Source organism: Centruroides vittatus, unplaced genomic scaffold (assembly GCF_030686945.1).
Source record: "Centruroides vittatus isolate TY-2023 unplaced genomic scaffold, ASM3068694v2 scaffold_861, whole genome shotgun sequence".
Classification (NCBI taxonomy): domain Eukaryota; kingdom Metazoa; phylum Arthropoda; class Arachnida; order Scorpiones; family Buthidae; genus Centruroides; species Centruroides vittatus.
In genome coordinates this window covers 5,553,164-5,576,698 of record NW_027122718.1, presented here as the reverse complement: position 1 = coordinate 5,576,698, position 23,535 = coordinate 5,553,164, and the positions used below count along the sequence as shown (strand labels likewise).

The 23,535-nt window shown below is 33.8% G+C and overlaps 4 protein-coding genes across 5 annotated transcripts in view; all 4 read right to left on the bottom strand.

Annotated features, from left to right (window-relative positions):
• Positions 1–20: 20 nt before the first annotated feature.
• LOC136990118 (TBC1 domain family member 25-like) lies at positions 21–5,530 on the bottom strand. Of its 2 annotated transcripts, none has more exons than XM_067288484.1 (12): positions 5,302–5,530; positions 4,667–4,884; positions 4,281–4,356; positions 4,114–4,205; positions 3,902–4,032; positions 3,720–3,823; positions 3,521–3,653; positions 847–928; positions 687–774; positions 463–608; positions 244–385; positions 21–156 (listed from the first exon to the last, which is right to left on the bottom strand). In XM_067288484.1, the coding sequence occupies exons 1-12, from the start codon at positions 5,316–5,318 to the stop codon at positions 60–62; spliced, it is 1,326 nt and encodes a 441-aa protein (XP_067144585.1). In that variant the 5' UTR covers positions 5,319–5,530; the 3' UTR covers positions 21–59. The 2 variants fall into 2 exon arrangements, with proteins under 2 accessions (XP_067144585.1, XP_067144584.1); XM_067288483.1 differs by lacking the exon at positions 5,302–5,530 and adding an exon at positions 4,964–5,068.
• Positions 5,531–8,191: 2,661 nt separating this feature from the next.
• On the bottom strand, positions 8,192–13,857 carry LOC136990145 (histone RNA hairpin-binding protein-like). Its single transcript, XM_067288517.1, has 4 exons — positions 13,767–13,857; positions 13,116–13,230; positions 10,424–10,528; positions 8,192–8,351 (listed from the first exon to the last, which is right to left on the bottom strand). The coding sequence occupies exons 1-4, from the start codon at positions 13,855–13,857 to the stop codon at positions 8,192–8,194; spliced, it is 471 nt and encodes a 156-aa protein (XP_067144618.1).
• An 8,526-nt stretch (positions 13,858–22,383) lies between these two features.
• LOC136990143 (hepatoma-derived growth factor-related protein 2-like) overlaps positions 22,384–23,535 on the bottom strand; it is a 59,205-nt gene continuing 58,053 nt past the window's right edge. The window contains exons 19-21 of the mRNA XM_067288515.1: positions 23,424–23,493; positions 23,058–23,350; positions 22,384–22,991 (exon numbers count right to left, since the gene is read on the bottom strand). Of these exons, the coding sequence (XP_067144616.1) occupies positions 23,475–23,493 (19 nt within the window). The 3' untranslated portion in view covers positions 22,384–22,991; positions 23,058–23,350; positions 23,424–23,474. The remainder of the gene's footprint in view (positions 22,992–23,057; positions 23,351–23,423; positions 23,494–23,535) is intronic.
• LOC136990144 (uncharacterized protein DDB_G0280579-like) lies at positions 23,058–23,444 on the bottom strand. Its single transcript, XM_067288516.1, has 2 exons — positions 23,420–23,444; positions 23,058–23,350 (listed from the first exon to the last, which is right to left on the bottom strand). Exons 1-2 carry the CDS (start codon positions 23,442–23,444, stop codon positions 23,058–23,060), a joined length of 318 nt encoding a protein of 105 aa, XP_067144617.1.

The following is a 23,535-nucleotide window of genomic DNA, read 5'->3' as shown; positions in this document are numbered from 1 at the left end:
ACAAAAACAGACAACTTAAAAATTTTTAAAAACAGCTCTTAAACTTTTTTTTTTTTTTACTATAAGAAACTCTCCATTCCAGACTTCCTGCAATAATCGAACAACAAATGAGAAGCGACGTTTAAAATGGTCTTAAGATCTACTCCTTTTCCGATACTAAAAGAACAAAGAAAAAAAATAGGGATTAGTTATTTTTTTAAAAAAATAATGTTTAAATTTTAATTTAACTTTATTCTAACTTACTTGCAAAGTAGATCTCCTAAAACCATTCCGTCTTTAGACAGCAAAATGCATCTTCTCTTAACCACAAGAAGGGCCAAGCATACAAATAAGTCAAACGTTAAATCAGAATTGTTAATTGGTTCGCCGTAATAAATTCTTCTTCCTGATTAAAAACCGCAAAAGCATATTTGAGTTTAACACATGCACTAAGTATGTATTTATAACAACAAAATTACAGACCAGCTTGCTTTATCGCTATTTCTCCAAACTGTTTTACTCTCTGAGTTTCCAGTGAATTCATCTCTAAATAGCGGCTGGATAATATTTCAAATAGTCTCAGGGCATCGTTATACTCTAGTTCTCTTTTAAAAGTGACTAAAAACCATCTTAAAAAAAAGGTTTATATATTAAAAAACGCTAGTTTATTTTACATAGAACTACATATAAATAAGCAATGCTTTTACCTAGTGAATAGCTGAGTGGCGATTTGTGCTTCAATAAGAAAAAAGTATAATTCCGGATCAATTTTCTCCAGTAAGTTGCAAAACGTATCTAAATTATACATTATAAAAATTAGATTATATTCAATATATGTCGATAAAAACATTTACAATACTGAGTTACCCAATTTTTTCACCATTCCATCGGGATGGTAATCTTGCTGTGTGTTTTCTATATACTTAACAAAACACCAATAAGCTTCAAACTAGAATTTAAATTTGTAAAAAATTATAAATATTAATATGCATTAAGATTACATACACACATAAGCTATATTCATATATAAATTCAAAAAGGACGATGTCATTAATCAAAGCCAAAACGACCGCCACAATGAATCGGGCTATTTTTTTTGGCTACCAATAATAATTAAATTACGTAGAATTTAATTATTAATGGTAGCCGAAGAAAATAGCCCGGTTCATTACGACGATAGTTTGGCTTCGATTAGCCATATTCTCTTAGAATATACCTCATAGGCTTATGTCACAGTGCAATATGAAATTAAATATTTGGATTCTGGGTACTAAAGGAATCTTTTTCCCGAGACAGTGGTTAACTACAAGTTATGATAGGAGGTTTTGTTTGGATAACATCACTTTAATAGTAATTGAAATAGTAGTTTATGGTTCTTCCGTAGACCACGAATCTCTGTTTACGATAGGGAAGGATATAAGAAAAAAGACCGTAGGGGAGGAATGGACATGGACCTTATACCACCACGTCTATATTTAGATGTGTGGATCTAAACTATAATACAAGACCCTTCTGTTTTACCAAGTACGAATGACTTTAAACGCCTAAGTTGTATCCACATAGAATGATACGTGTACTCAACTTGATAGCACGCTAAGTTCAACTACTTTGAAAATAATACTTTTAAAAATCGTAAAGTGGAATTCCTGTAATGTCCAGTTTTTCAAATAAAAAGGAAATATTCAATAAATATATAGTGTTTGCATTGATGTTTCATCGATAATTTTTTTAAAGTGAAAAACAAGATTAGAAAATAACTAGTATGATTGTGAGACAAACTATTCTCCCAATTAGGGTTTCTGAAACGGGATCCCAGGATCCCGGGATCCCGGCTGTTTTTTTACCCCGGGAAATATCCCGGGAAATCCCGCAAATTTCTTAAAAATTCACTTTTTTCTTATTTTGTGTTAAGGTTGGGGAAATTTTGCAAATAGAAATTATAATTAACTTATAAACTGTCAGAATACATTTGTATTTATTAATTTTAAACCTACTTATTAGTTTTTTAAATTTTTACTCGTTATGGCACGTCACTAATGGTCAATAATCAATATGTAGCTTATTTGTGGCAGGACTCTCAAAATTCTTTACCTGTAATATCTGTAATAATTGTGCTTATGTCGTCTTAATTTTCAAACATGCCCAGTAGCTTCAATAACTGCGTAACGCCAAGTTGTGCAAATTGGGCCAGGATACGAACAAAGTCTGTAAGTATGAAGTTTTTCTTCATAACCTGATTATTAAAGACAAACGAACTGCCGAATTATTGGGCTATGATGTTTCAATTAAAGCAGTTGAGTATGCAATTTCCCGCAAGCTTTAATAAATTTTTTCTACTTGTGAAAATTTCTAGTAGTTCAAAGGAAATTTTCAATATATATCTTACACAGCGTTATTAATATGATTTTGGAGGTTGCGGAACGTATTAAATTACTTTAAAAGACGAAAAATAATTATATCATTTGATTTCATGATAATTTGTATATGTTAAAAATAATTAATTTTGTCCCGGGATTTCCCGGGATCCCGGGAAACAGTTCACTTTTATCCCGGAATCCCGGGACAAGCAAAAGACCGGGAAACGAGAAACCCTACTCCCAATATCCTCGTATCTATTAGTATTTAAAAATAAACCTATTTATAAAATTTTCTAAGATATAGAAGAAAAACTGTATTGAAAAACAGACTATTTTTTAAAATCAGTTTTTTGTTAAAATCAATCGTAGATCATAGTCCAAAAGTTCAATTCTCGTGTGTAGTCTCTGTTCAATCATTTTTCATCAGTGGAAAAATAGGATGAGCTATGAAAAATATCATTTATCGATGTTAAAATCATTGCAAATCGTAACCAGGAATATCAAATCATTATGGGGCTAGATTAATTACTAGGTGAACGGTAAACTGAAAAATGTGTACAGTCCCGGTATTAGTGGGACTAACAACAACACCTTCAACTTTGTCATTTTAATTTTCCCATTCTTCCACGCATGATGTGGGGGGTGTCTAAATGTAAACCTATTTATAAACAGACATCCTATGATACTATTGGCTATTTTTGACTCGCATGGATTAAGGATATTAAGATTACACTTTTGAAGTTCAATTCTGAATTACGTTTCTGTTGAAGTGATTTTTTATATCATTTAATGCAAGATCTGAACTGCATGGGATAACTAGTATCTAATATTCTCTCCAGGTAAATCTTAGTTTCGTGTTTTGTAAAAAATTATTCATAAAATCAGGTGTTTCGTTATAAGTTTGGTACTTTTATAGCTTCCATTAAGCAGCACTAAATATATTTTCAAGCGTTTTGTAGCTTTGTTTCAAAGATTTATCCATGTTTATCCTAATGCTTAGAAGCATAGTCCTAGAAACAAATCAATCTTCCTGTTTAAAATCCTCAAAAAGATTTTACAGAAGGGTTTAAACTAACGACTAGGTTTCAAATATCTTCATTTGTAATTATGAAAAAAGTTATCTATTTTAACTAATTACTGTAGACGTATTTAATATTGCTATCAAGGAATAAATGATAACTTACCTCGGAATCGAGTACTACTAGAAACCTACTTAAAATATCATTCATTCCTTGGGTATAACCTATATGTGGATGAAATGCAGAAAATAAGATAAGAATGTTGCGTGCTATGTCCAAATGAGGATTATCGTCACCGCTGCAAATAAAAATTTCGAAAAATTTAAAAAAAGTAAGATTATAGAATTAAAGATTTTCAACTTACCTAAAGTAAGGATGATCTCTATCGGTTCTAACAATATCAGTTTTTATTATTTTTATATCCTTAATTAAATTATCTAAATCAACCATTTGTTTTTCGGCTTCGAGCTACAATAGAAAAATATAAACAATTGAAAAAAAAAAAATCACCAATTTATCAAGACTTAAAAACGAAGTTTAAAATACCTTGGCTAATAATTTTAAACATTCCAGTTTTTGTTTATTATTTTCAACGAAATTTTTATTTGATGTTATACGAGAAAGTTCTTCATTGAGATTATCATCATTAACATCAGCATTATTCAAAATTATCATATCTAAAAACATGAAAATTTATATAAATAAATAAATAAATGTACTTTAATTTCTATCCGATGTTATCGAAATTAGTGTGAGACCTTCTCCATGAACTTTAGATATTATTTTGTGACAACAGTATTTTCTCGCTCTGTACCTCAAATAATAGTCGACTAATAGTGTTTCTCTTTCTCTAGAATTAAAAGAATTTTCTCATTATTATTAAAGTAAAATGGAAATATTCCGTTATTAGTGAAAGTAATCTTACCTTTCCGTAGAATGAAACGGGAATAATCCATATAGAAACCTCCAAACTTCTTTCCTGATGCTAGGATCTACTCCCCCTTTAAAAAAAAAAAAAAAAATTCAAAATTTTGTTTTAATGAATCTCTTTAAAGTGACAAGTAAATAATTAAAAATTTGGTTAATGTTACCTTAGGTTGCCAAGATGGCGGCTCGTCTCTAATTCCAGCAAGGAAACAGTGGGACACACGTTGTAACCTAACCTAACTTATTCTAATAATTTGGTTGCTAATAATTATGGTAATTTATTAGAATAGGTCAGGTTAGGTTAGAATGTGTGTCCCACTGTTTCCTTGCTGGAACTAGAGATCTTGGCTACCTAAGGTAACATTAACCAAAAATTTTACTAACCTCTAAATATGGCTCTTCGAAGCTGATGTTCGTCGACTATTCTACCGTCTTTGTCAAATAAACGAAGGAAATTCTCTTTAGTCAACATTTCCCAAGAGGAATGGAGGATATCTGGATGCCACGGATCCTTCTTCTGAACACAAACATTCAAAGATAAAACTTCTTCGACGTTGGGCAGATCGATGTGAACGTAATCGTCGCCATCAAAACTACACTTTCTAATTAAAAAATAATAATAATAATAGTATTATTTTGTCACGTGTTAAATTATCAACGAGAAAAATCAGTTTGTTTTACCTAACGCGTCGTTTAAGCCCTAAATTACCCATTCTTAATTAATCTATGTAATAAACACAATTTGCCACATTGATATTAGTCTACTATTTATTTATACATTTGTCTAGCCGTTTAACAATTCATAATAATCTAATTTAAATATTAAAAAATAATAATAATAATAATAACACCCAAATTTGTTATTTTAACGAATAAAATTATACAGAAAAACAGTAAATTAAAACAAAATCAAAATAATTTTTATATACTGTAATTTGCATAATTACATTGATGATTTAAACAATTACTTCGCATAGAAATTTGTTATAATTACTGATTAAAAAAACATTGAATCTTACTTTTTCCAAACAGCCATATTTAGCGAATAAAACGATTTTCGATTGCGTTATATACTCAATAATAAAATATAACAGTAGTAGTTTTATCATCTCTTCACGATTGGCAATATAAACATAAGTTACAGATGGTGAACGGGCGCAGCTGGAACTTTTAATAAACCTTAATTGACAATGTACCTTTTTGATGATGAATCATGGAGAGCGTGTTCAATAAGAAATTATAAGACCTAATGAATATTGAGGATGCACTTTACCCTCGTGATTATTTTATCACGAGTTAAGGTGTAATCGTCTGGTTTTTTTATTGATTAGATACGTAAAAATATATATATAAACGAAAGGTATCAATTCAAAATATCTCTGTCATCGATAAAACGACTCTGTGTCAATCGGTTTCGTTTTTTAAAAAAAAAAAAATCTGAATTGATGTAATTTGTTTGTTCGTATTGTTTATATTTGTAATAGACGGTTGGTATGTCAACGTGAAATCGAATCCGGACAAGCACCCCTAGAAATTTTTTACGGGTAATCTGTCCCGAATACGACCCCTGTGGACCTGGTAAAATCACGGATGTATGAAAAAAGGCCCTCTTAGTATCTGCAGGGCGGAGAGTTAAAGGTGGAAAAAAATATATATACAGTATGTAAATACTTGTTGCCTTATTGCATACAACTGTATAATGGAGATTAATTGAGGAATAAATGATATGTAACATGTGAATTTTTTCTTTTTGTTAAGTCAATAACGAAAAGCATATGGTAAATAAAAACAATATTTATTTAAATTTTTAAATAATAATAATACAGTAGTTGTTTATTTCTTTGCAAACATCAAGACATTGAAAAAAATTTTTATGCCAAACATTCTTCAATAAGCAACGAAACTTTTTCAATCGCTTCTTCTTCTTCTTCAATTTAATATGGAGATTTTTTCAATCGCTGACCGCGTGTGATTGATTCTTCAAGATTTCCGCACACTTTATCAGAAAGAAAATATGATTTGGTTTGATTTGATAGAATACGGTAAAGATAAGTGCCTCCAGGAAATACTTATAATGGGAAATTGGTTCATATTTAGGTTTTAGACAGGTAAGGGGTATTTGCAAAACTCCTCTTAGACGGCGGATGAACGAGCGGTTAAGGTAACAGCTTACCACTCTGAAAACACGGAATCGAACCCAAACGCCTCGAAAATCCCCAAGAATTTTTCGGGAGTAGTCCGTCCTGATATGTCGGCCCCATTCTGTGGTTTTATTCACTTGGAGAAAGAAAATTTGATCGTATCCACTAGTAAAAAACGTTGATGGGTTAGGTTCCAGAAATCACAAATCCAAGTCATTGGAAAAATACTTCTATCGACTGATCTTCAGTTACGATGCAAAATCTAATTTCCTTTAATTTCACGAAAGATTATAACTTTTCCCTATTCTTTTCATCTTGGGGCACTAAGAATTTTCATGCCTATCACAGGTTCATCAAGCTCACAATCAGAAGCCAGATGATGTCGAACAGAACCCAAAACGTCCTGGTCATAAGACTAATTGCCAAACTATTGAAATTTTTGAGACAAATGGAGATTTTTTTTTTTCATTTATCACTTTTTCCTCCCTACAGGCAATAGGAGGGTCTTGTCTTTTCTAATCATGCTCATCGTGGGTTTAGGCAAGCTCACACTAGGAACGGCCGAGTGGTAAGGAATGGAACTCGATATATCTTAGACACAATGCCTATGAAAATTCCTGCGGGTTTTTGCCCAAATCCCCAAAATGGCAGGCTGACGCTTTACCACCTTGGCCATCGGTCGTCATTTCAGACCCTAATCAACTTCACCAGTGATAGGTTTACGCCTTTTCCAGTTTACTCAATCCAGTAGTCTAAAGATCAGATTTACTGTCTATTAAAGTCTACATCATTAACGTCCGTATTCACAATCAAGAATCGAGAAGTTATCGGAAATAGTTGACCTAGTTTTAAACCACCCTGTCCAGACTCGTCTGTCACAGTGCTGTGCAGTGGCAGTGGCGTGACCGTACCGTGAAAGTACATTTGACGGGAACGATATTTTCACTGACGGTAAATTTTGTTTTCCAATGGATGACGAACATTTAATTGAAATAGTGCATCAACACCCTGTTTTATTTGATTTATCTCATTCGAAATACATGGACATTGGGTACAAAATGAATAATTCTGTTTTGTTTAATCGTGGGTTCGCGCCTGGCCGGGCTAGTCATAAGGAGTTTTTTGGGTTTTCTCAACGTCCATAACGTCGTACTGTTTGAAAAGGAGAATATTAAGTTATATTTGAATAAGCCTGATGTAGAAAACACTAATTTAAAGAAATGGATATTTTATAACACAAAGTTGTTTAGCCTAAGTTATTCTTGTATTTTTCGCAGTAATTCTTGGATGTTTTATAAAATAGACAGAGGTTATTTTTTTTTTTAATTCAAAATGAAAAATATATCCTTCATACCGTATCTAAAAGGAGAACACGTCCACTTTTTAGATACGATATAGTGACCTGTCTATGAGTCATGAATTGAAATTCCAAATGGATCATATAAGAGTTATGGCCATTTTTACAATTTTCTCATAATTATACACAATAGAGTCTTGTTTTACGTATCAGTAACGCGTAAAAAAATTTCGCATTTTATGTTTTAGCCCAAGTAATTCCAGATAATTGCCTAGACATTTATGCTAGACACTTAAACGTTAATGTGTATTTAAAACGTTTTACTTACGTTTTTACTATAATGAACAACATTTGGGATAACCTAATTCTAGCGACTGAATTTGACTTTTATTCACCATCCACGAAGACAGGAAACCGCGTAAAACAAGACTTTATTGTATATACGATAGCTACTTTATGATTTAAGCAAACTTACAGGTCAAGTAAATCATGTAAATCACTTTCCGTTGTAGGATTAGGATCCCATTGATGTAATTGTATCCTCCATATTTTTATTTGTTTGTCCCATGACCGTCTACTGTACTTCCGATGTTTATTTGGAGTTCGAGGATGACGTTTACTACGTTTGCTCCTTAAAATAAAGAATGAGTAATAATTAAAATTTAAACAGTTACACCTCTTGAAAAGAATATTTTAAACAATATTTAAAAACATAATTTCTCAATAGATATATAAAAATACACGCAAAATAGTGATGAGATATAACAAAAATTCTTAATGATCTAGCTTTATACCGTTAAAAAACAATTCTTTGTTGCTTCGAACTCTTGATGAAATATCCTGAAATTGTATATTAAAGTTATACTGTGTATTCAAATACTTTATTCCATTGATATACTGAAAAAGCATCTAAACGTAATTTACAATTAAATGAAAATGCAGAATATTCTAAACTTTTGTCCTATTCTGTTCATTCTGTAACAATATTAGGAGCATTCGCGATGGAAGTATTTCTCACTTTTAGAAGAGTTTTTATGCGTGTACAGGAAGAAAACAGCTGTGAAATGTAAATATCCACGTGGAAGGACGATTTCAGGAAAGTAACAATTTAACCGCCTTGTTCATCCTGTCATCAGACTTATTATGATTTCTTGTCTTTTTTATATTGAATTTAAATTCTATCCGATTATTTTTTCCTCTCTCGCTCAATTAGTATTTATTTTTTTCTTTTTACATTTTCTGTCCTGTGGACACTAAGAGGTTCATTTTTGCGCCTCGCTTGAGTTTAGCTAGACCCACAATGGGACAACTGGGTGATGACACGGCCGAACACATCTGGACGGACCACCTCCTGAAAATATCCTGGGGATTTTCGACTCATCCAGATTTGATTGAATTGACTGGATTAGACAATGCAACTTATGGGCAATCTGCCAAGGAAAGATTGTTTCCTGGGAAACTGGCCCTTGCCTCTATTCAGGTGTTAGACACGTGAAGAAAACACGGAAAACTCCAAATGAAACCAGTCCGTTGTCGAAATTCGAACCCGCAACCAACTACGAGTTCTTCGGTGGTTTTAGCCACTCGGTTACTAGTGGGAGCAATTTTTTAAAATAATATACTATTCAGAAAATTTCACGAAGAATCTTCAGCTTTAAGATTGTTTTGTTAGTTACGGAAACGCAACACTTGGGCGATCTGCCTAGGAGGATGCCTTCCGAGAAGTCTTTTAAGGGTAAGTGGTCTCTATTTAGGCGTTAAAGACTTGAAGAAACCCGGAAAACTCCACGTGTGGCGAGAAGCTAATCCACGACCGAACTACCAGCGTTCAGAGAACGGAACCGCTTGGCCACTGGTAGGCCCTTTCAAGTTTAAGAAATAAAATAAATTGAAAACAAAATACAGCACTTTGCTCTATCCAATTATCCAGCTTACCGCAATGAGATCATTTATGCACTTCCGTTTCCATGAAAATGTTATTCGGGTTTCATATTTGTTTATAGTGAAGGACAAAGGCCATTCACCACCTAAGCTAATACATGTGCGCGCAGCTTAGTGGTTGCCATATTGTGCGGGGAAGAACGAACATTTGTGTGTATTTGTCAAAGCATTGTATTTGAGTTAATTTTGTTTAAACGATATAATTTGAAGAGTAGGTGACAATAGCAAATAAATCGATAAAATTATATTGTGTATTGTAAATACATCGTCATTACTTTCATTTTTATGCATTTGTAAAGAGATGAGTATTTGATGGGATAGCGACATATATCCTTTATTTCGTGTTCGGGCGTTTCACAGATCCACGGTGAACGAAATAACTTAATACAGTAGTATTGTTGAGAAGACGGGGAATAGTGGGAAAATTTAAACAATGGAAAAATAGTGGAATGTAAAGTATAGCAGCGAATGCTCTCAAGAAGGAACGTAAAAGAAGAATAAAACTGTATGTATTAGAACAGGTGAAATTGTTCTGTAATTTTAAAACACTATAGTTTTTGCATAGAGTTTCTATCGATTGACTACTAACATCAGAACTCCATGCGGTCAGCTCTTTTGTCAGACACGAATCTCTTTTCAGTAGATAAAACCATTAAACACTGGTGGACACAAAAATTATAAACAATGTTTTAGAAAATTTTGACATCCTAAATTTGTTTAAACAAGAATGTTAATTCTAATCTATAATAATTGTATATTTACTTAGGTATTTCAGAAATATATTTCTGATATTCAGGTGTAACTTTTCCATACTGTATTTGTTTTTCTCTCCTTTTCAAAATAACAGGATCTGTTTCAAAAATTATTCTGAAAAAAAAAACTGAGTAGACGTTTATTTCCTGATAACTTAAAACTTAATTTGAAATAGCAAATAAAAAAATATATATATATATATATATTATCTAAGTATTACATATATATATTTTATTTGCTATTTTTATTATTTATTTTATAAAAATCCGAATGTTTAGAAGTTTATATTACAAATGAACGCAGTGCCGTAACTAACTAGTCAGCCGTAACGTGACCCAAGACCGACCCCTTTTATTTCCCCACTTCCTCGATCTTTAATCACCAAAATTTAATAGCACGAATCCTCTTAAAAAACAAACCTCCCTGCAAAATTTCAGAAATTTTCGACAAAAAGCACAAGAGTTATTAATTAAGCTACAAAGAGGGTGAACAAAATTGTGCCACACACAAACATTCATACAAACAGAAAAAACTCCCCGAATTTTTTACATCTTTCGAAGTTTCAAGGTTCCCTGAGTCTAAAATTGTAAAATCTGGAGGTTAGTTTTTGGCCAATCGCCATACTTTCCCTCTGTTTTATATAAGGGCGCGTTTTTTTATGCAGCGCTCGAGAAGCCCTTTACAGCTAATCCTCTGAAACCCGTTTCTAAATGGCCAACGCTGCTCGTGACGTCATTTCGCTACACTTTCGCTGCATAAAAAAACGCGCCCTAACAGAGCCTGGAAAATAATAACTAAACATTTCTATCGTATTTGCTTTTTACACTTGTTTTTCCAAGAAAAAAGAGAACCAAAAATAAAATTTTGCATAGGGCTCATGAAAAGCTAGTTACAGCACAGTCACTTTGTGTTATTTCAATACATGTCATACACCACAATTCCACAAGTATGGCTGCTCCTCGGTTAACAATTTTCGGCTGTACTGTTTAGTTCTCTATGTTATTCTATCTCGTTGTTCCAGTGATCCGGATTCGCGTCTGAGTCAGTTCAGAATTTTTCGTGAATCCAGATATATAGGGCCCATCTAGGGATTGCAATCCAGCAGTGTTTTCAATCCAGCTGGATTTTTGCTGGACCAACATCATTCCAGCTGGATCCAGCGCAGATGTATTTTTGGTGCAATAAAGTGTTATCTATCTATCTATCTCTATCCAGAAATTTATGGTTCTTTTTTAAAGAAATAAAACATTTTTTTCTAAAATACTTAAGAAACTTTTATTATTTAGACTGGTCACTATAAATCAGTAAAACTTCTTACACATTTAGGTAGTAAACTTAACTTTGATTCGGTTTGACACTCGAGATAGAGATAATTAACTTTAAATGTTTAGTTAGATTATAATTATAATGTAATCTTTAAGTTAAATAATAACAAAGGTAATTCTACTAATTAATTTATATTAATATATTATAATAATGTAAGGACAGATAATCAGTGGCTAAGAGGCTACAGTCTTACCAGTTTTCTTATGTAGGCTCTACATATCAGTCTGTAGTTATTTATAAGTAATTTAATTATTAGTGTTAGTAAAGTAGTGAGTAAGTAATTAGTAGTAGTCTAGTAGTTAGTTATTATTATCACAATCATGAATCACATACATTCATATCATCGTATATCTAAGATACTGATTAATTAATTAACTATTTAACCAACTAGGTAGTTTCAGTTTCTCGCTAATTTTCACAATAAAATTGCCTATCGTAGCCCACTAACCACTTATAGAATAAAAGTTAAAAACTCTTACTTAATACAATTTGAGTAGAAGTTATAAAATATTAGTCTTGTCTTGAATAAAATATCTTAAAGGATTAAATAAAATTAAATCAATCACTTCTGTTATTTTTTTTTTTACTTTTCTGGAAGTAGGATCTCAAGAAACAAATGGTATTAATGGTGTTGTCTCCCAACCTACTTCTTAATGAACTGCATATATATCCCGCTGCGGAGAAGGCCCTTTCTGCCTCTACGTTAGTTGGTTTCGGGGTCGTCAAATAATCATAAATCGTTCCGTCACGTGATTCATCGACGGAACGATTGACCGTAAATTAGAATTATGCACCAGGACTAGGAAAGGAGTTACTTATTTTATTTAGCGCGAAGACACTTTATTTAGCGAGAGCGGAAAGTCAACTGGCAATTAGATCAGCAGAGGCAAAAGGGCGGGCGGTGCGGTGTAGAGAGGGGATGTAGCACGTCCCACACTGAACGGCAACGTCACTCTCGCCGCCGAGCGATAGCGCACGTAGCAAAGCGGCAACGTCGACAACGTAGACTTTTGCGCCATTATTTAGAAAGTTAATTGAGTATTTCCGGATCCGCAGCGCTGGATCCAGCTGGATTGCTAGATGAGGGATCCAGCAATTGCAATCCCTAGGCCCATCCTTTATCATTCGGGCGCGCCCATTCGTCGAATCCTGGAAACTCTTGATATTCTATTCTTGATATATATATATAAATTTTGTCGAACAAATGAAAAACTATTTTACATTTATCAATATTTAAATTCATTTTTGTTAAATCTTACGTTGGATTATTTCCACTTTTGTTTGATTGTTCTGATTTCGGAAATGCGTATGGTCTAAAAGATAATGATTAGATTAAAATTAAATATATGGATAGAAATTTAAAAAAATTTCTTACCTTAAAGTTCTGATATAACTGTTCTTTTCCCTGCTACTATGCTCAATAGCCTGAGACGATTTTTCGTGATTTTGATTATTAATATTGCAATCGTCCATATCCGGAAAAACACTCACTAAATTATATTCAAAATTTACTTGAATTTTGAAGAATATCAATAAAATATTAACTTCATTTTCAGTATTTCAACTATTTATAATAACAAATCTTCAACAAAAACCTAATAACCGGTGCAAGTCTAATTAATTTTCTACGGCGAACGTTTTCGGACTCCACTCTGGGTCCGTTCTCAAGCCTAAATTCTGTTCCACTCGGTTTTCGACAAATCGAATACTCCCAAACGCGTGCCATTCGAAAATTCAAAATTGTTCCATTAGCTTCTGTAGAACCTTTACCCGAAAAAACGCTTCCTATGTTCACTTTATACATCGTAAAAAACTTTAAAAAACTTATACAGCTCAAACCCTTCAATAAAAAGACCGTCAGCATCTTTCCTTTCCTTTACTCCGTCTACTCTTTTTGCAGTAGGGCCTGCCAAGCTAGGTTTTTGTTGAAGATTTGTTTACAATCCGGTGTTTTTAGGAGTTTATTATTTATAATAAGTTTTAAATACGTTATTTGACTTAACCAAATGGCCGTGAGATAAAGTACCAGTTTGTACTCTTAGAGCCCATTGAGCCCATAATTTATCATGAATAATACGGATCATTTCCCATTTCTTAACCATGTTACTCATTCCCATATCTGATCAGACCCACCCGTAATGAACGTAATTGTGATCGTTCATATACCCATGGGCGTAGCCAGGAAGGGGCATGGGTGGGCACGGCCCCCCAGTTAACCTGGTGCCCCTCTTCAGAAAATTACAGCCCGGCCCCTACGCAGTTAACCTGGTACCCCTCTCACAGGAAGGGGCATGGATGGGCACGGCCCCCCCAGTTAACCTGGTGCCCCTCCCAGAAAATTACAGCCTCTACTAGGCCCCTCCCATAACAAAATCCTGGCTACGCCAATGCGCATACCCTAAATGTCATGACCGTTCTGAGTAATTTTGGTTCTCAAAGCAAACCTAACAGCATCAGTATACTTATATTTCTATAAAACAGCGTCTTTTTAGTAGTTTACAACATGGCGCCTGTGGCAGTTGCTTCTTCGCCTCATCTATCGGCACTACCCTGCTAAATGTATTGATGACTCCCGTTTATCCATCCCTCATCAAATAACCGAAACAAAAACTTATGATTATTGTATTATATCATTTTTTCAAACTATAAAGAGTGTTTCAAAAAATATATATACACACTGTGGTTGTTAAATTCTAACGACTGATCGACTTACGATCATGGTCGTAAAATCGATCAGTCGTAAGTCGCATAGGAGGTAAGTGACGACTATCTGTACTTCCATCTTTTTTTAATGCAAATTAACATTTATTATTTTAAATGCGTTTTAAATATAAATTTTCTCGGAATAATTTCTCTCACACACGCACACCTACACAACAATCTCTAAAACGCGAATTTATTTCTCACCAACGAATATGTACTGTACGTCAGAAAGTCTGTTTTTTTATCTAAAAAACAGTCATTAACTCCTCTCTGTAAATGGGCTATTGATAAATACAAGAAAGAGTGATTGATTGATTGGTAGATATTTTTAAAAATTTTTGACTCGGTCTTTGTAGGCACTAATTTGTAAGAGGGTCTCTTTCCATATCCGTTATAGGTTCGACCAAGCCCTAAGAGGCGGTCGGGTGGTGAGGAACGGGAATCCAATGTATGGGCGCCATAAAACAGGAAATAATTAAACAGCCGACAGGAACCTATGAAAAATGCAAGGCGCGAATGGCAATCGCACCGCACGGCAAGCGAAGGTTGCGGGTTCGTGTCCCGCCCTGGGTGAGTTCTTTTCTTCCAGATGATTCTAAATTATTAAAATTATAATTATTAATTTAGTTAAGAGATGTTGCCTAACGTCTACCTCTGACGGCCGGATGGCCGAGCGGTCAAGGTGGCAGCCTGCCGCTCTGGGGACCCGGGATCGAATCCGAACGGGTCGAAAATCCCCAGGAATTTTTCGGGGGGTGGTCCGTTCGGATATGTCGGGCCCCGTCCCTCACCACCCGGTCGCCCCATTGTGGGCCTGGCCGAACCCATAATGGGCCTTCTAAAAGAGGCCCTCTTAGTGCCCACAGGGCGGAAAGAGTTAAAAAAAAAAAAAAAAAAAAAAAAAAATTATTAATTTAGTTAAGAGATGTTGCCTAACGTCTACCTCTAGCAGAGTCGATAGATGTACTGGTTCTTGCGCTCTGATGCTACGATACTGGAGTAATAAATATTTCTGCTACTTCGAGCGCTGTAATCGCTTGGCTTGAGCAAGGTCTATATAAGAAGGTCAGGACACATGTACCGGAGCCGCCATTTTGGGACTTTTTGAGTCACATGTTTAAAACAAACTTGTACGAGCATTCAGTTTTATACGACATTAATTAAACTAATTTATGCAATTTTAGTTAAAATAATGGTGTATAAAACTGACTGCTCGTACAAGTTTGTTTTATTAAACATGCGACTCAAAAAGTCCCAAAATGGCGGCTCCAGTACCTGACCTTCTTATATAGACCTTGGGCTTGAACATAGGGAGAGAAAGAACATTCGAAATTCTTTTAATATATGAAATTTTCTCATTTTTAACTCAGATATTGCTTTTATCTTTTAAAAGGCTGCTTATAAATACTATTTTAATTCGGTTTTGAACATTTTTTACTCGTAAATGTCGTTAATATTTATAACTAAATATCATACTCAGCTTTTTAAAATACTTAATGAATCATCAAACACCTGATGCTGAGAAATGTTTATATTAAACAAACATTAACGTTTTCGACCTAATACGATAGGCCATCTTCAGATGCAACCGAAATTCGAACGTATTTTAACTTAACGTTTAAACGACAGAACGTTCGAACATTTTTACATTTAAATTTAAAACAAAATATAAATAAATTAACAAATAAATAATAAAATAAAACAAAATATACTAAATGAGCTAATACAATAACGATGTAAACAATAAAAAATAACACATGTAAAATAAAATAAAAATGAAGTAAATACACAAAAATGCCTCTAAGTGTAAGAACAGGTGCGGGCTAAGAATTTTTATGTTTTAGTTTTTCTTTTATGTAGAATTTCTATGCGGAAGCTGGCCCATCCGCACCCCTGGCATTAATACAACCATCCTTTAATTTACTTTTATAGATTTCGATATTTTTCTTCGTGCATTGCTAATGATGGAGAACGCCTAGCCCTGAAGATAGTCGCTTCATTCCATTTAACCACAGAGTCCTCTGCTTGTGCCATACAGGATAATACTGTATTGCAGGGCCCTTTATTAATGTCATATCTGTGCTCCTATGATAGCTAAATTCCTTAGTAGCTATAAGGAAAAATAGCTACTAAAGTGTATCGTAAACCATCGTACATTCCAGAGATGATACCATGGACTTCCCATGACCCGACGAACTACAAGTTGGCAGCCTTCAGAGCACCGCTTAGAAGAGCGTACACGCATTGTAGCAGGATGCAAGACACAAGAAGGGAGGTAGAATACATCAAGAAAATAGCAGAAAGTATAGGAATAAAGAGTAGCAAAATAAAACGGTTGGTGCAAGAAATAGAGAAAGGTAATAACGAGAGTAAAGAAAAGGGAGAATTTACCATAATGGAGTATAGAGCTCAATTAAGCAACATATATAGAAGAATAGGAATAGAGAAGAATAAAAAAATAGCATACAGGAGGAACCCTACTGTATTTCAGTAGCTACGGAACGACAAAGCGTCCATAGACAGAATGAAAATTCCAGGGGTTTACAGAATACCAGTGCAGGATAAAAGGAGGAATACGGAGCTGTATTATATAGGGGCCACGAAGAGATCGCTGGCGATAAGGTTAGAGGAACATAAAAGAAATGTAAGATGCAGGCAACCAGTTACGGCGTTAGCCGACTATGCGATAGCGGATCCGGACGAGGTGTCTATCAACTGGGACGATGCGAAAATTGTACAGAAAGTGGCAAATATAAGGCAACTTAAGTATACGGAGGCGTGGTATATTGGCAAGTACAATGAAAAAGGGCAAAGCATTAATCTTAAAGAATCATATCGAATCCCTTCCGCTTGGAGAGCGGCCGATATGCAGCTGTGAAAGAATGATCTGAAATTGCGCAGCCGGAAAGTTTAAAAGCATTCTAAATTGTAAAGTTTTTCGAACGTATTTTTCGAAATAACGGTTTTTTTGGCAATCCTGAAGAGGGTTAGTAAAGCTAACCGAAAACGTTAGATTAAAGAATTAATTTTACTGCAGAGTAAAGGTTGTTTGAAGTAGTCTGTTTCTTGATTCTATTAATTTCTTTGATCCTGTCCAGCACATTAGAGCAATATAAATACGCTCTTCTAATGAGTGCACGAAAGGCGGACAGTCTGTATCCGTAGGGGTCATTCGAGTTAGCCGGAATGTATTGTGGACTATGTGTTGGTTTTATGTAGATACCTGTCGTTATATCATCTCCTTTCAATTGGATGTCTATATCTAAAAAATGTATCCGTTCATGACTTTTTTGCTCTAGTTTAAGTTTTAATCTACTGCTCCGGGACGTTCAGGATTCCAATTCGAACGAGTAACCCCAGGAATTTTTCATGGGTTCCTGGCTGTTTCACGGCTTCCTGTTTTATGGTGCCCATATGTGGGGCCCCGTCTCTTAGGGCTTAGTCGAATATGGAAAGAGGTTCTCTTACAAGTTAGTGCTAACAAAGACCGAGTCAAAAAGTTTTTTAAATATCAACCAATCAATCAATCACTCTTTCTTGTATTTAGCAATAGCCCATTCACAGGGAGGGTTAATGATAAGCAAAACAAATTATATAATTAAAACAATATATATATATCATTTTCTAAATTTTATGTATTATAGTTCGATTTACACTTACCTTAGATAATATTTTAATTAAGGTACCGGTACATATAATTAAATACCTCTATAAAGTTTGCAAAATGCCTTTAACTTGTTGCACAGTTCTAAAATTGATTTTACCTAAAGAATAAAAATTGTTCTTTAGAAGAAAAGTTTTTAAAATTATTTTCAGAAAAGAACAGAATTTAAATTTCTCGAGAGAACGTTCGATCAATTAACTTTACAAAAAAATGATTTTTAAAATAAAACCTCACAACAGATGGCGCCACACGTATTTTCTTCTCTTAAGGCACTACCATGGGCGTAGCCAGGAAGGGGCATGGGTGGGCACGGCCCCCCAGTTAACCTGGTGCCCTCCCCAGAAAATTACAGCCTCTACTAGGCCCCCCATAACAAAACCCTGCCTACGCCAATGGGCACGACCCAGTTTTAAAAGCTATAATCTGAAAAAGTGCAATTCTTTCATCCTAACGATAATACATATTTAAATAGCTGGAACGAAAGTTTGTAAACTGTCTGAAACTGAACAAAAAAAATATTAATAAGGAAAAGAAAAAATAGTTCTAACTAAAGAAACACATGTAGCTGCTTTTCGATATTGGCTTCGATAGTTGAATGTATGTAGAAAAATATTTATTAAAATACGCTTACTATTGTTTTAACTAGAGCATTCGATAATGATTCCTTTGAAAAATTCTTTAGTACACTCAGAAAGATATCTGATATTAATGATACAGGGGTGCCTGATGGGGGTTGAGTGGGTTAATAAAATATGAAATGAATGTTAGGACATTCGAAAATATTCAAAAAATATAGATTTGTCATCTCAATTTTTTATAAAGAGTATGAAACTCCCATTGTGTTGATATTTTTTGTCTATGCTTGATGTACGCTATTTTGATTGCATTTCTTTTTCTCCTTCATCCAAAGATATAGCTATCGTAGCCAATTCATCCTCAGAAAAGTCCATGACCACTCACCGACAGCACGGCCACGTCACTATTGTGTGTAAATACTCATCACTGTGCCGTGCTCGGCGTCGCTGTCACCAAACGGTGACCATTGTGTGTAAATGGACCCTAAAACGAGCAAAAATTATTGTGACATCGTCACAATGCTGGACTGCAACTTTTAACCATATTTTTAATTTAATTTAAAATATGTGCCCTCGATCTCAAATTAGTAGTGTCATACTTCATACATCATACTTTTCCTAATAACAACAGTGTTATTCCAGTCAGTGCCGTAACTAGGGCGGTGCCAGCGGTGCCCAGGCACAGGGCGTAGAAATGACCTGAACCAAGTTTTATACCATAGTTTTGGGGCGTAGTTACAGAAGCTCGCACCGGGCGCATAAAAGACTAGTTACGACGCTGATTCCAATCATCTGTCTAACTCCGTTCTGGGGGACGGCCGGATGGCCGAGCGGTAAAGGTGGCAGCCTACCGCTCTGGGGGACCCGGGATCGAATAATCCCCAGGATTTTTTCGGGGGGTGGTCCGTTTGGATATGTCGGGCCCCGTCCCTCACCACCCGGTCGCCCCATTGTGGGCCTGGCCGAACCCATAATGGGCCTACTAAAAGAGGCCCTCTTAGTGCCCACAGGGCGGAAAGAGTTTAAAAAAAAAAAAAAACCCCTCCGTTCTGGGAAAAATTCTTTAAATTGACTTTTGGTCCAAACCGGAAGTTCGTATATAGTTAATCGGGGCCTCTTGTCCCTAAGCTTGTCTCCTAGTCCCAAAGTCGTGAAGTCCAGCAAAACCCTGGGTATTTCACTCCTTATTCTATTCTACCTTCTTTTCTCTACCATCTTTTTTCTTTTAGTTTTAAGTTAGCACATAAGTATTAGTTATAGTTTTCGGTCACTGTATATTTGTCGCGAACGGTACCGTACATTTGTCATTGTACATGGATTATTGTTTGATGCCTTGTTATATGAAATTACTGCAGAATTGGAATCCAAAAGAACCTGTTCATATACGCGAAATAAAAAACTTTTGTTTGATCATACTGTCGCTTAGTTATTAGCGAGGTTGAGGCCGAAGTTTTAAACGCGAAAACGTGTACGTCGGACGTTTGGCGCCGCTTTCCTGTAAGCCTAGAAGTTTGACAATGGCGTTTGGAATGTCGAGCATGATTCCACTGACTTTCCAAACACCATTGTCAAACTTCTAGGCTTACAGGAAAGCGGCGCTCAACGTCCGACGTACACGTTTTTGCGTTGAAAACTTCGGCCTCAACCTCGCTACTAAATAAATTTAGTTCGACTTACTAGGCACACAAAAAACACCACCACCATGTCCGGGACCATTACTACCACCTTCTGTACTTTTGTCATCTTTAACATAATTTTCAAAGGGTGCGAGACTGTTTTGAGATTCAAGGGGGGGCGATCACTAAAAAGATTAAGAAACATCGATCTCAATCATAGTAGGTTAAAACCCGTTGTATATTTTCTAACAGGTTTGCCTTATGTCCGGAATTATGTATATATATATATATATATTTTTTTTTTTTTTTTTCAAATCTTGAAGGATAATCCTAAGTTTCTGGTTGTGTTTGAAATTTTTCATTTGTTGTTACTAAATTATTTCGCGTTATGGACGAAATTGAACTTATTAGCGCGGATTCATTTTCATATGAACCAAGAGCGCCCACAAGGCAGCAGCATAACTAGGCTCGCATAACTTACAAGTGAAGTCTCAAAAGATCTGAAGCTCTGCGCTTCTTGGGTGTTTTTAAAAATTACACATAATCAAATTTTTTTCGTGCAGCATAAAAAAAAACTGTTAAAAAAGTTATAATTTAAAATTTTTCTTGGATTGTTGGCCCCAAAAACTTTTTGCTGAGGACCTCAAAATTATAATTATGGTAGTCAACTGTTACAGGAAAGATTAAGAAGAAAGAAAATTTCAGCAGGAGCAATTTCTCCTCTTGACATTTCTTTCTTTGAATAATTTTATAAGGCAATGGGTATTTTTATAAGTTTAAATTTATTTTAATACTCGTTATACTGAACTAAAATAACAGCTCGCGATCATATGGCCCCTCTAGGTTTTAAGATGTATGCAGAGTATTTAGAACACTTCACGTTTTATAGGTTGCAGTTTTCGATTCTTTTTTACACGTTTATTATTTAATCTCACATAAACGAAGATAGTAAGAACAAATAGTATTAGTAGTACTGTATAAGGATGATGATTTTAATGGATCAATTGACTGGTTAGTTGATCTAAATTGTACTTGTATATGTTTTGTTCCCTGAGAAAGAATCTTGAAGACACTCTTGATATGAACACAGCCTGGAATATTGAGAAGTAAAACAAGTTGACTTGCTCTGTTTAATAAGTTGATATACGTTTTCACTATTGTTATATTTCCATGAATTGAGTGTTTATTTTTAATTTTCTCCCCAGTTGTTTTTTATTTTTATTTTAGCAATCCTTTATCTATAATCACACCAAAGAGACAGTGCTTATTCAGTGACAATATCAAGGAAGAACATAAAACATTTACAAAAGTCAAGCAAAAATGGAGTACAAAACTTCTGTGTACAAAATTCAACTTTTTGAGAATTAGAAATAATCATTTACCATTATTATTTTTTTAAATAATATGAAAAATAAATAATCATGTTTATATAGTTTCTTATAATATAATTAAGATGCAATAAGCTATTAACCTATTATTATTAGCTCAATCAACAATTAAAAGAAATTATTAAATATAATTTAAAGTCTTAAAACTGCTATTAATTTTAATTTAAACTTCTACAGATGATTACTCACATAAAATAATGTATCATTCTTTTTATGTAAATAATTATGCATAAAAATAATTAAACCTTAACCTATATTCAGATTCTTTGAATACTGTTTATCAAACACACCTTAATACTGAGAGACTTCGTTTAATATGTTGAAGGAACATTTTCAATCCACTCAAGGGGTCATCATCAAGTTATTGATGTTACGTGAACTTTTACAATCGTTCTTTTACAATTGTTCTTATCGAATCACCCAGGAATTGAATTCAAAGTTAACATAATGTTCGAAACACTTTGAATTCAAATTCCTGGGTGATTCGATAAGAACAATTGTAAAAGAACGATTATAAAAGTTCACGTAACATCAATAACCTGATGATGACCGTTGAGTGGGTTGGAAACGTTCGTTCGACGTATTAAATGAAGTCTCTCGGTATTAAAGTGTGTTTGATAAACAGTAAAAATAATTACATTGAAGCAATCATTCTTTTAAAAATGTCTTTTATTTTATACAATAAAACGAGAACAAAAACTTTTTATGTAAACACTTTATTTATTCAGAGTATTCAGTTGCATAGACAAAACAATGTATTATCTGATATGCAACATTTTAAAGCAAATGATTATTTCATAAAAACCAAGTTAAGACCTGGTCAACACAATCATCTTTTTTTGGTGATAAGTAAATATCAAATATGATCTAGATGTGATTTATAATATGATATTTTTTACATGTCACTGCTCAATAACGTTTTGTATAAACATTTTCTATGGGATGATTAAGTGTTTTTTTTATGAAAACAGGTGCTTGGTTTTTTTAACATGATTTAAACATAAAAAAATTATAGTTTTATAAAATGGCAATGAAAAATGTTATTTTTTCCGTTGGAATAAATATGCTCTATGCAAGATGATGTCTACATTAACCAATAAAATGAATATGTTATCATCTGAAAAAACAAAATGCACAAAAAATGGTGACAAATACTATCTTTCTTTAGTATTGGTCGTAGTCCACTTCTTATGACGTTCAACACTCATACATACATATACAAGTAAGTATCTATACTTTGTACAACCGTTATTGTTATCACACGAGGTCCAGATGGCTGGATTCGTATTTATAAAAATCATATACCTACAATATAAAATTATACATTGTAAATCAAATGCAAAATGATAGTAATGTTTTTATTTTACAAACCTAAGTATTTTGTCTTTCTGCAGAAACTTCGGTACTTGACTTATCTTCCAAACAAGATTCTTCTGATTTATCTGTTTGTTCTGAAGTTTTTTCTGTGTTGTTTTCTGATAGCTTCTTTGTATTATTTTCAGAAGGTTTCTTTGTATTACTTTCTATGGCATCTGAAGAGCTAATTTCTTTTGTCTCTTCTTCCTTTTTTTTATCTACTTGAGAGCTATCTCCATCTTGTGATTTAGAAGTATTAGCTTCTGATGTTTGGTTATTTGTATTTGTATCTACAGTTGTACCATTCACTAAATAAAATAGAATTTTTTTTAACAAACTCTTAATCTTATTATAAATCAAAGAATTTATCATCATACTAACAAGCAATTTCTTCAGCACCATCTTGTTTTGTAACTGATTTGTTAACTTTCTTTACTTCTTTTTCAGGAAGCTATTAAACAAATAACTATATCAATATCTATAACTTTAAAGA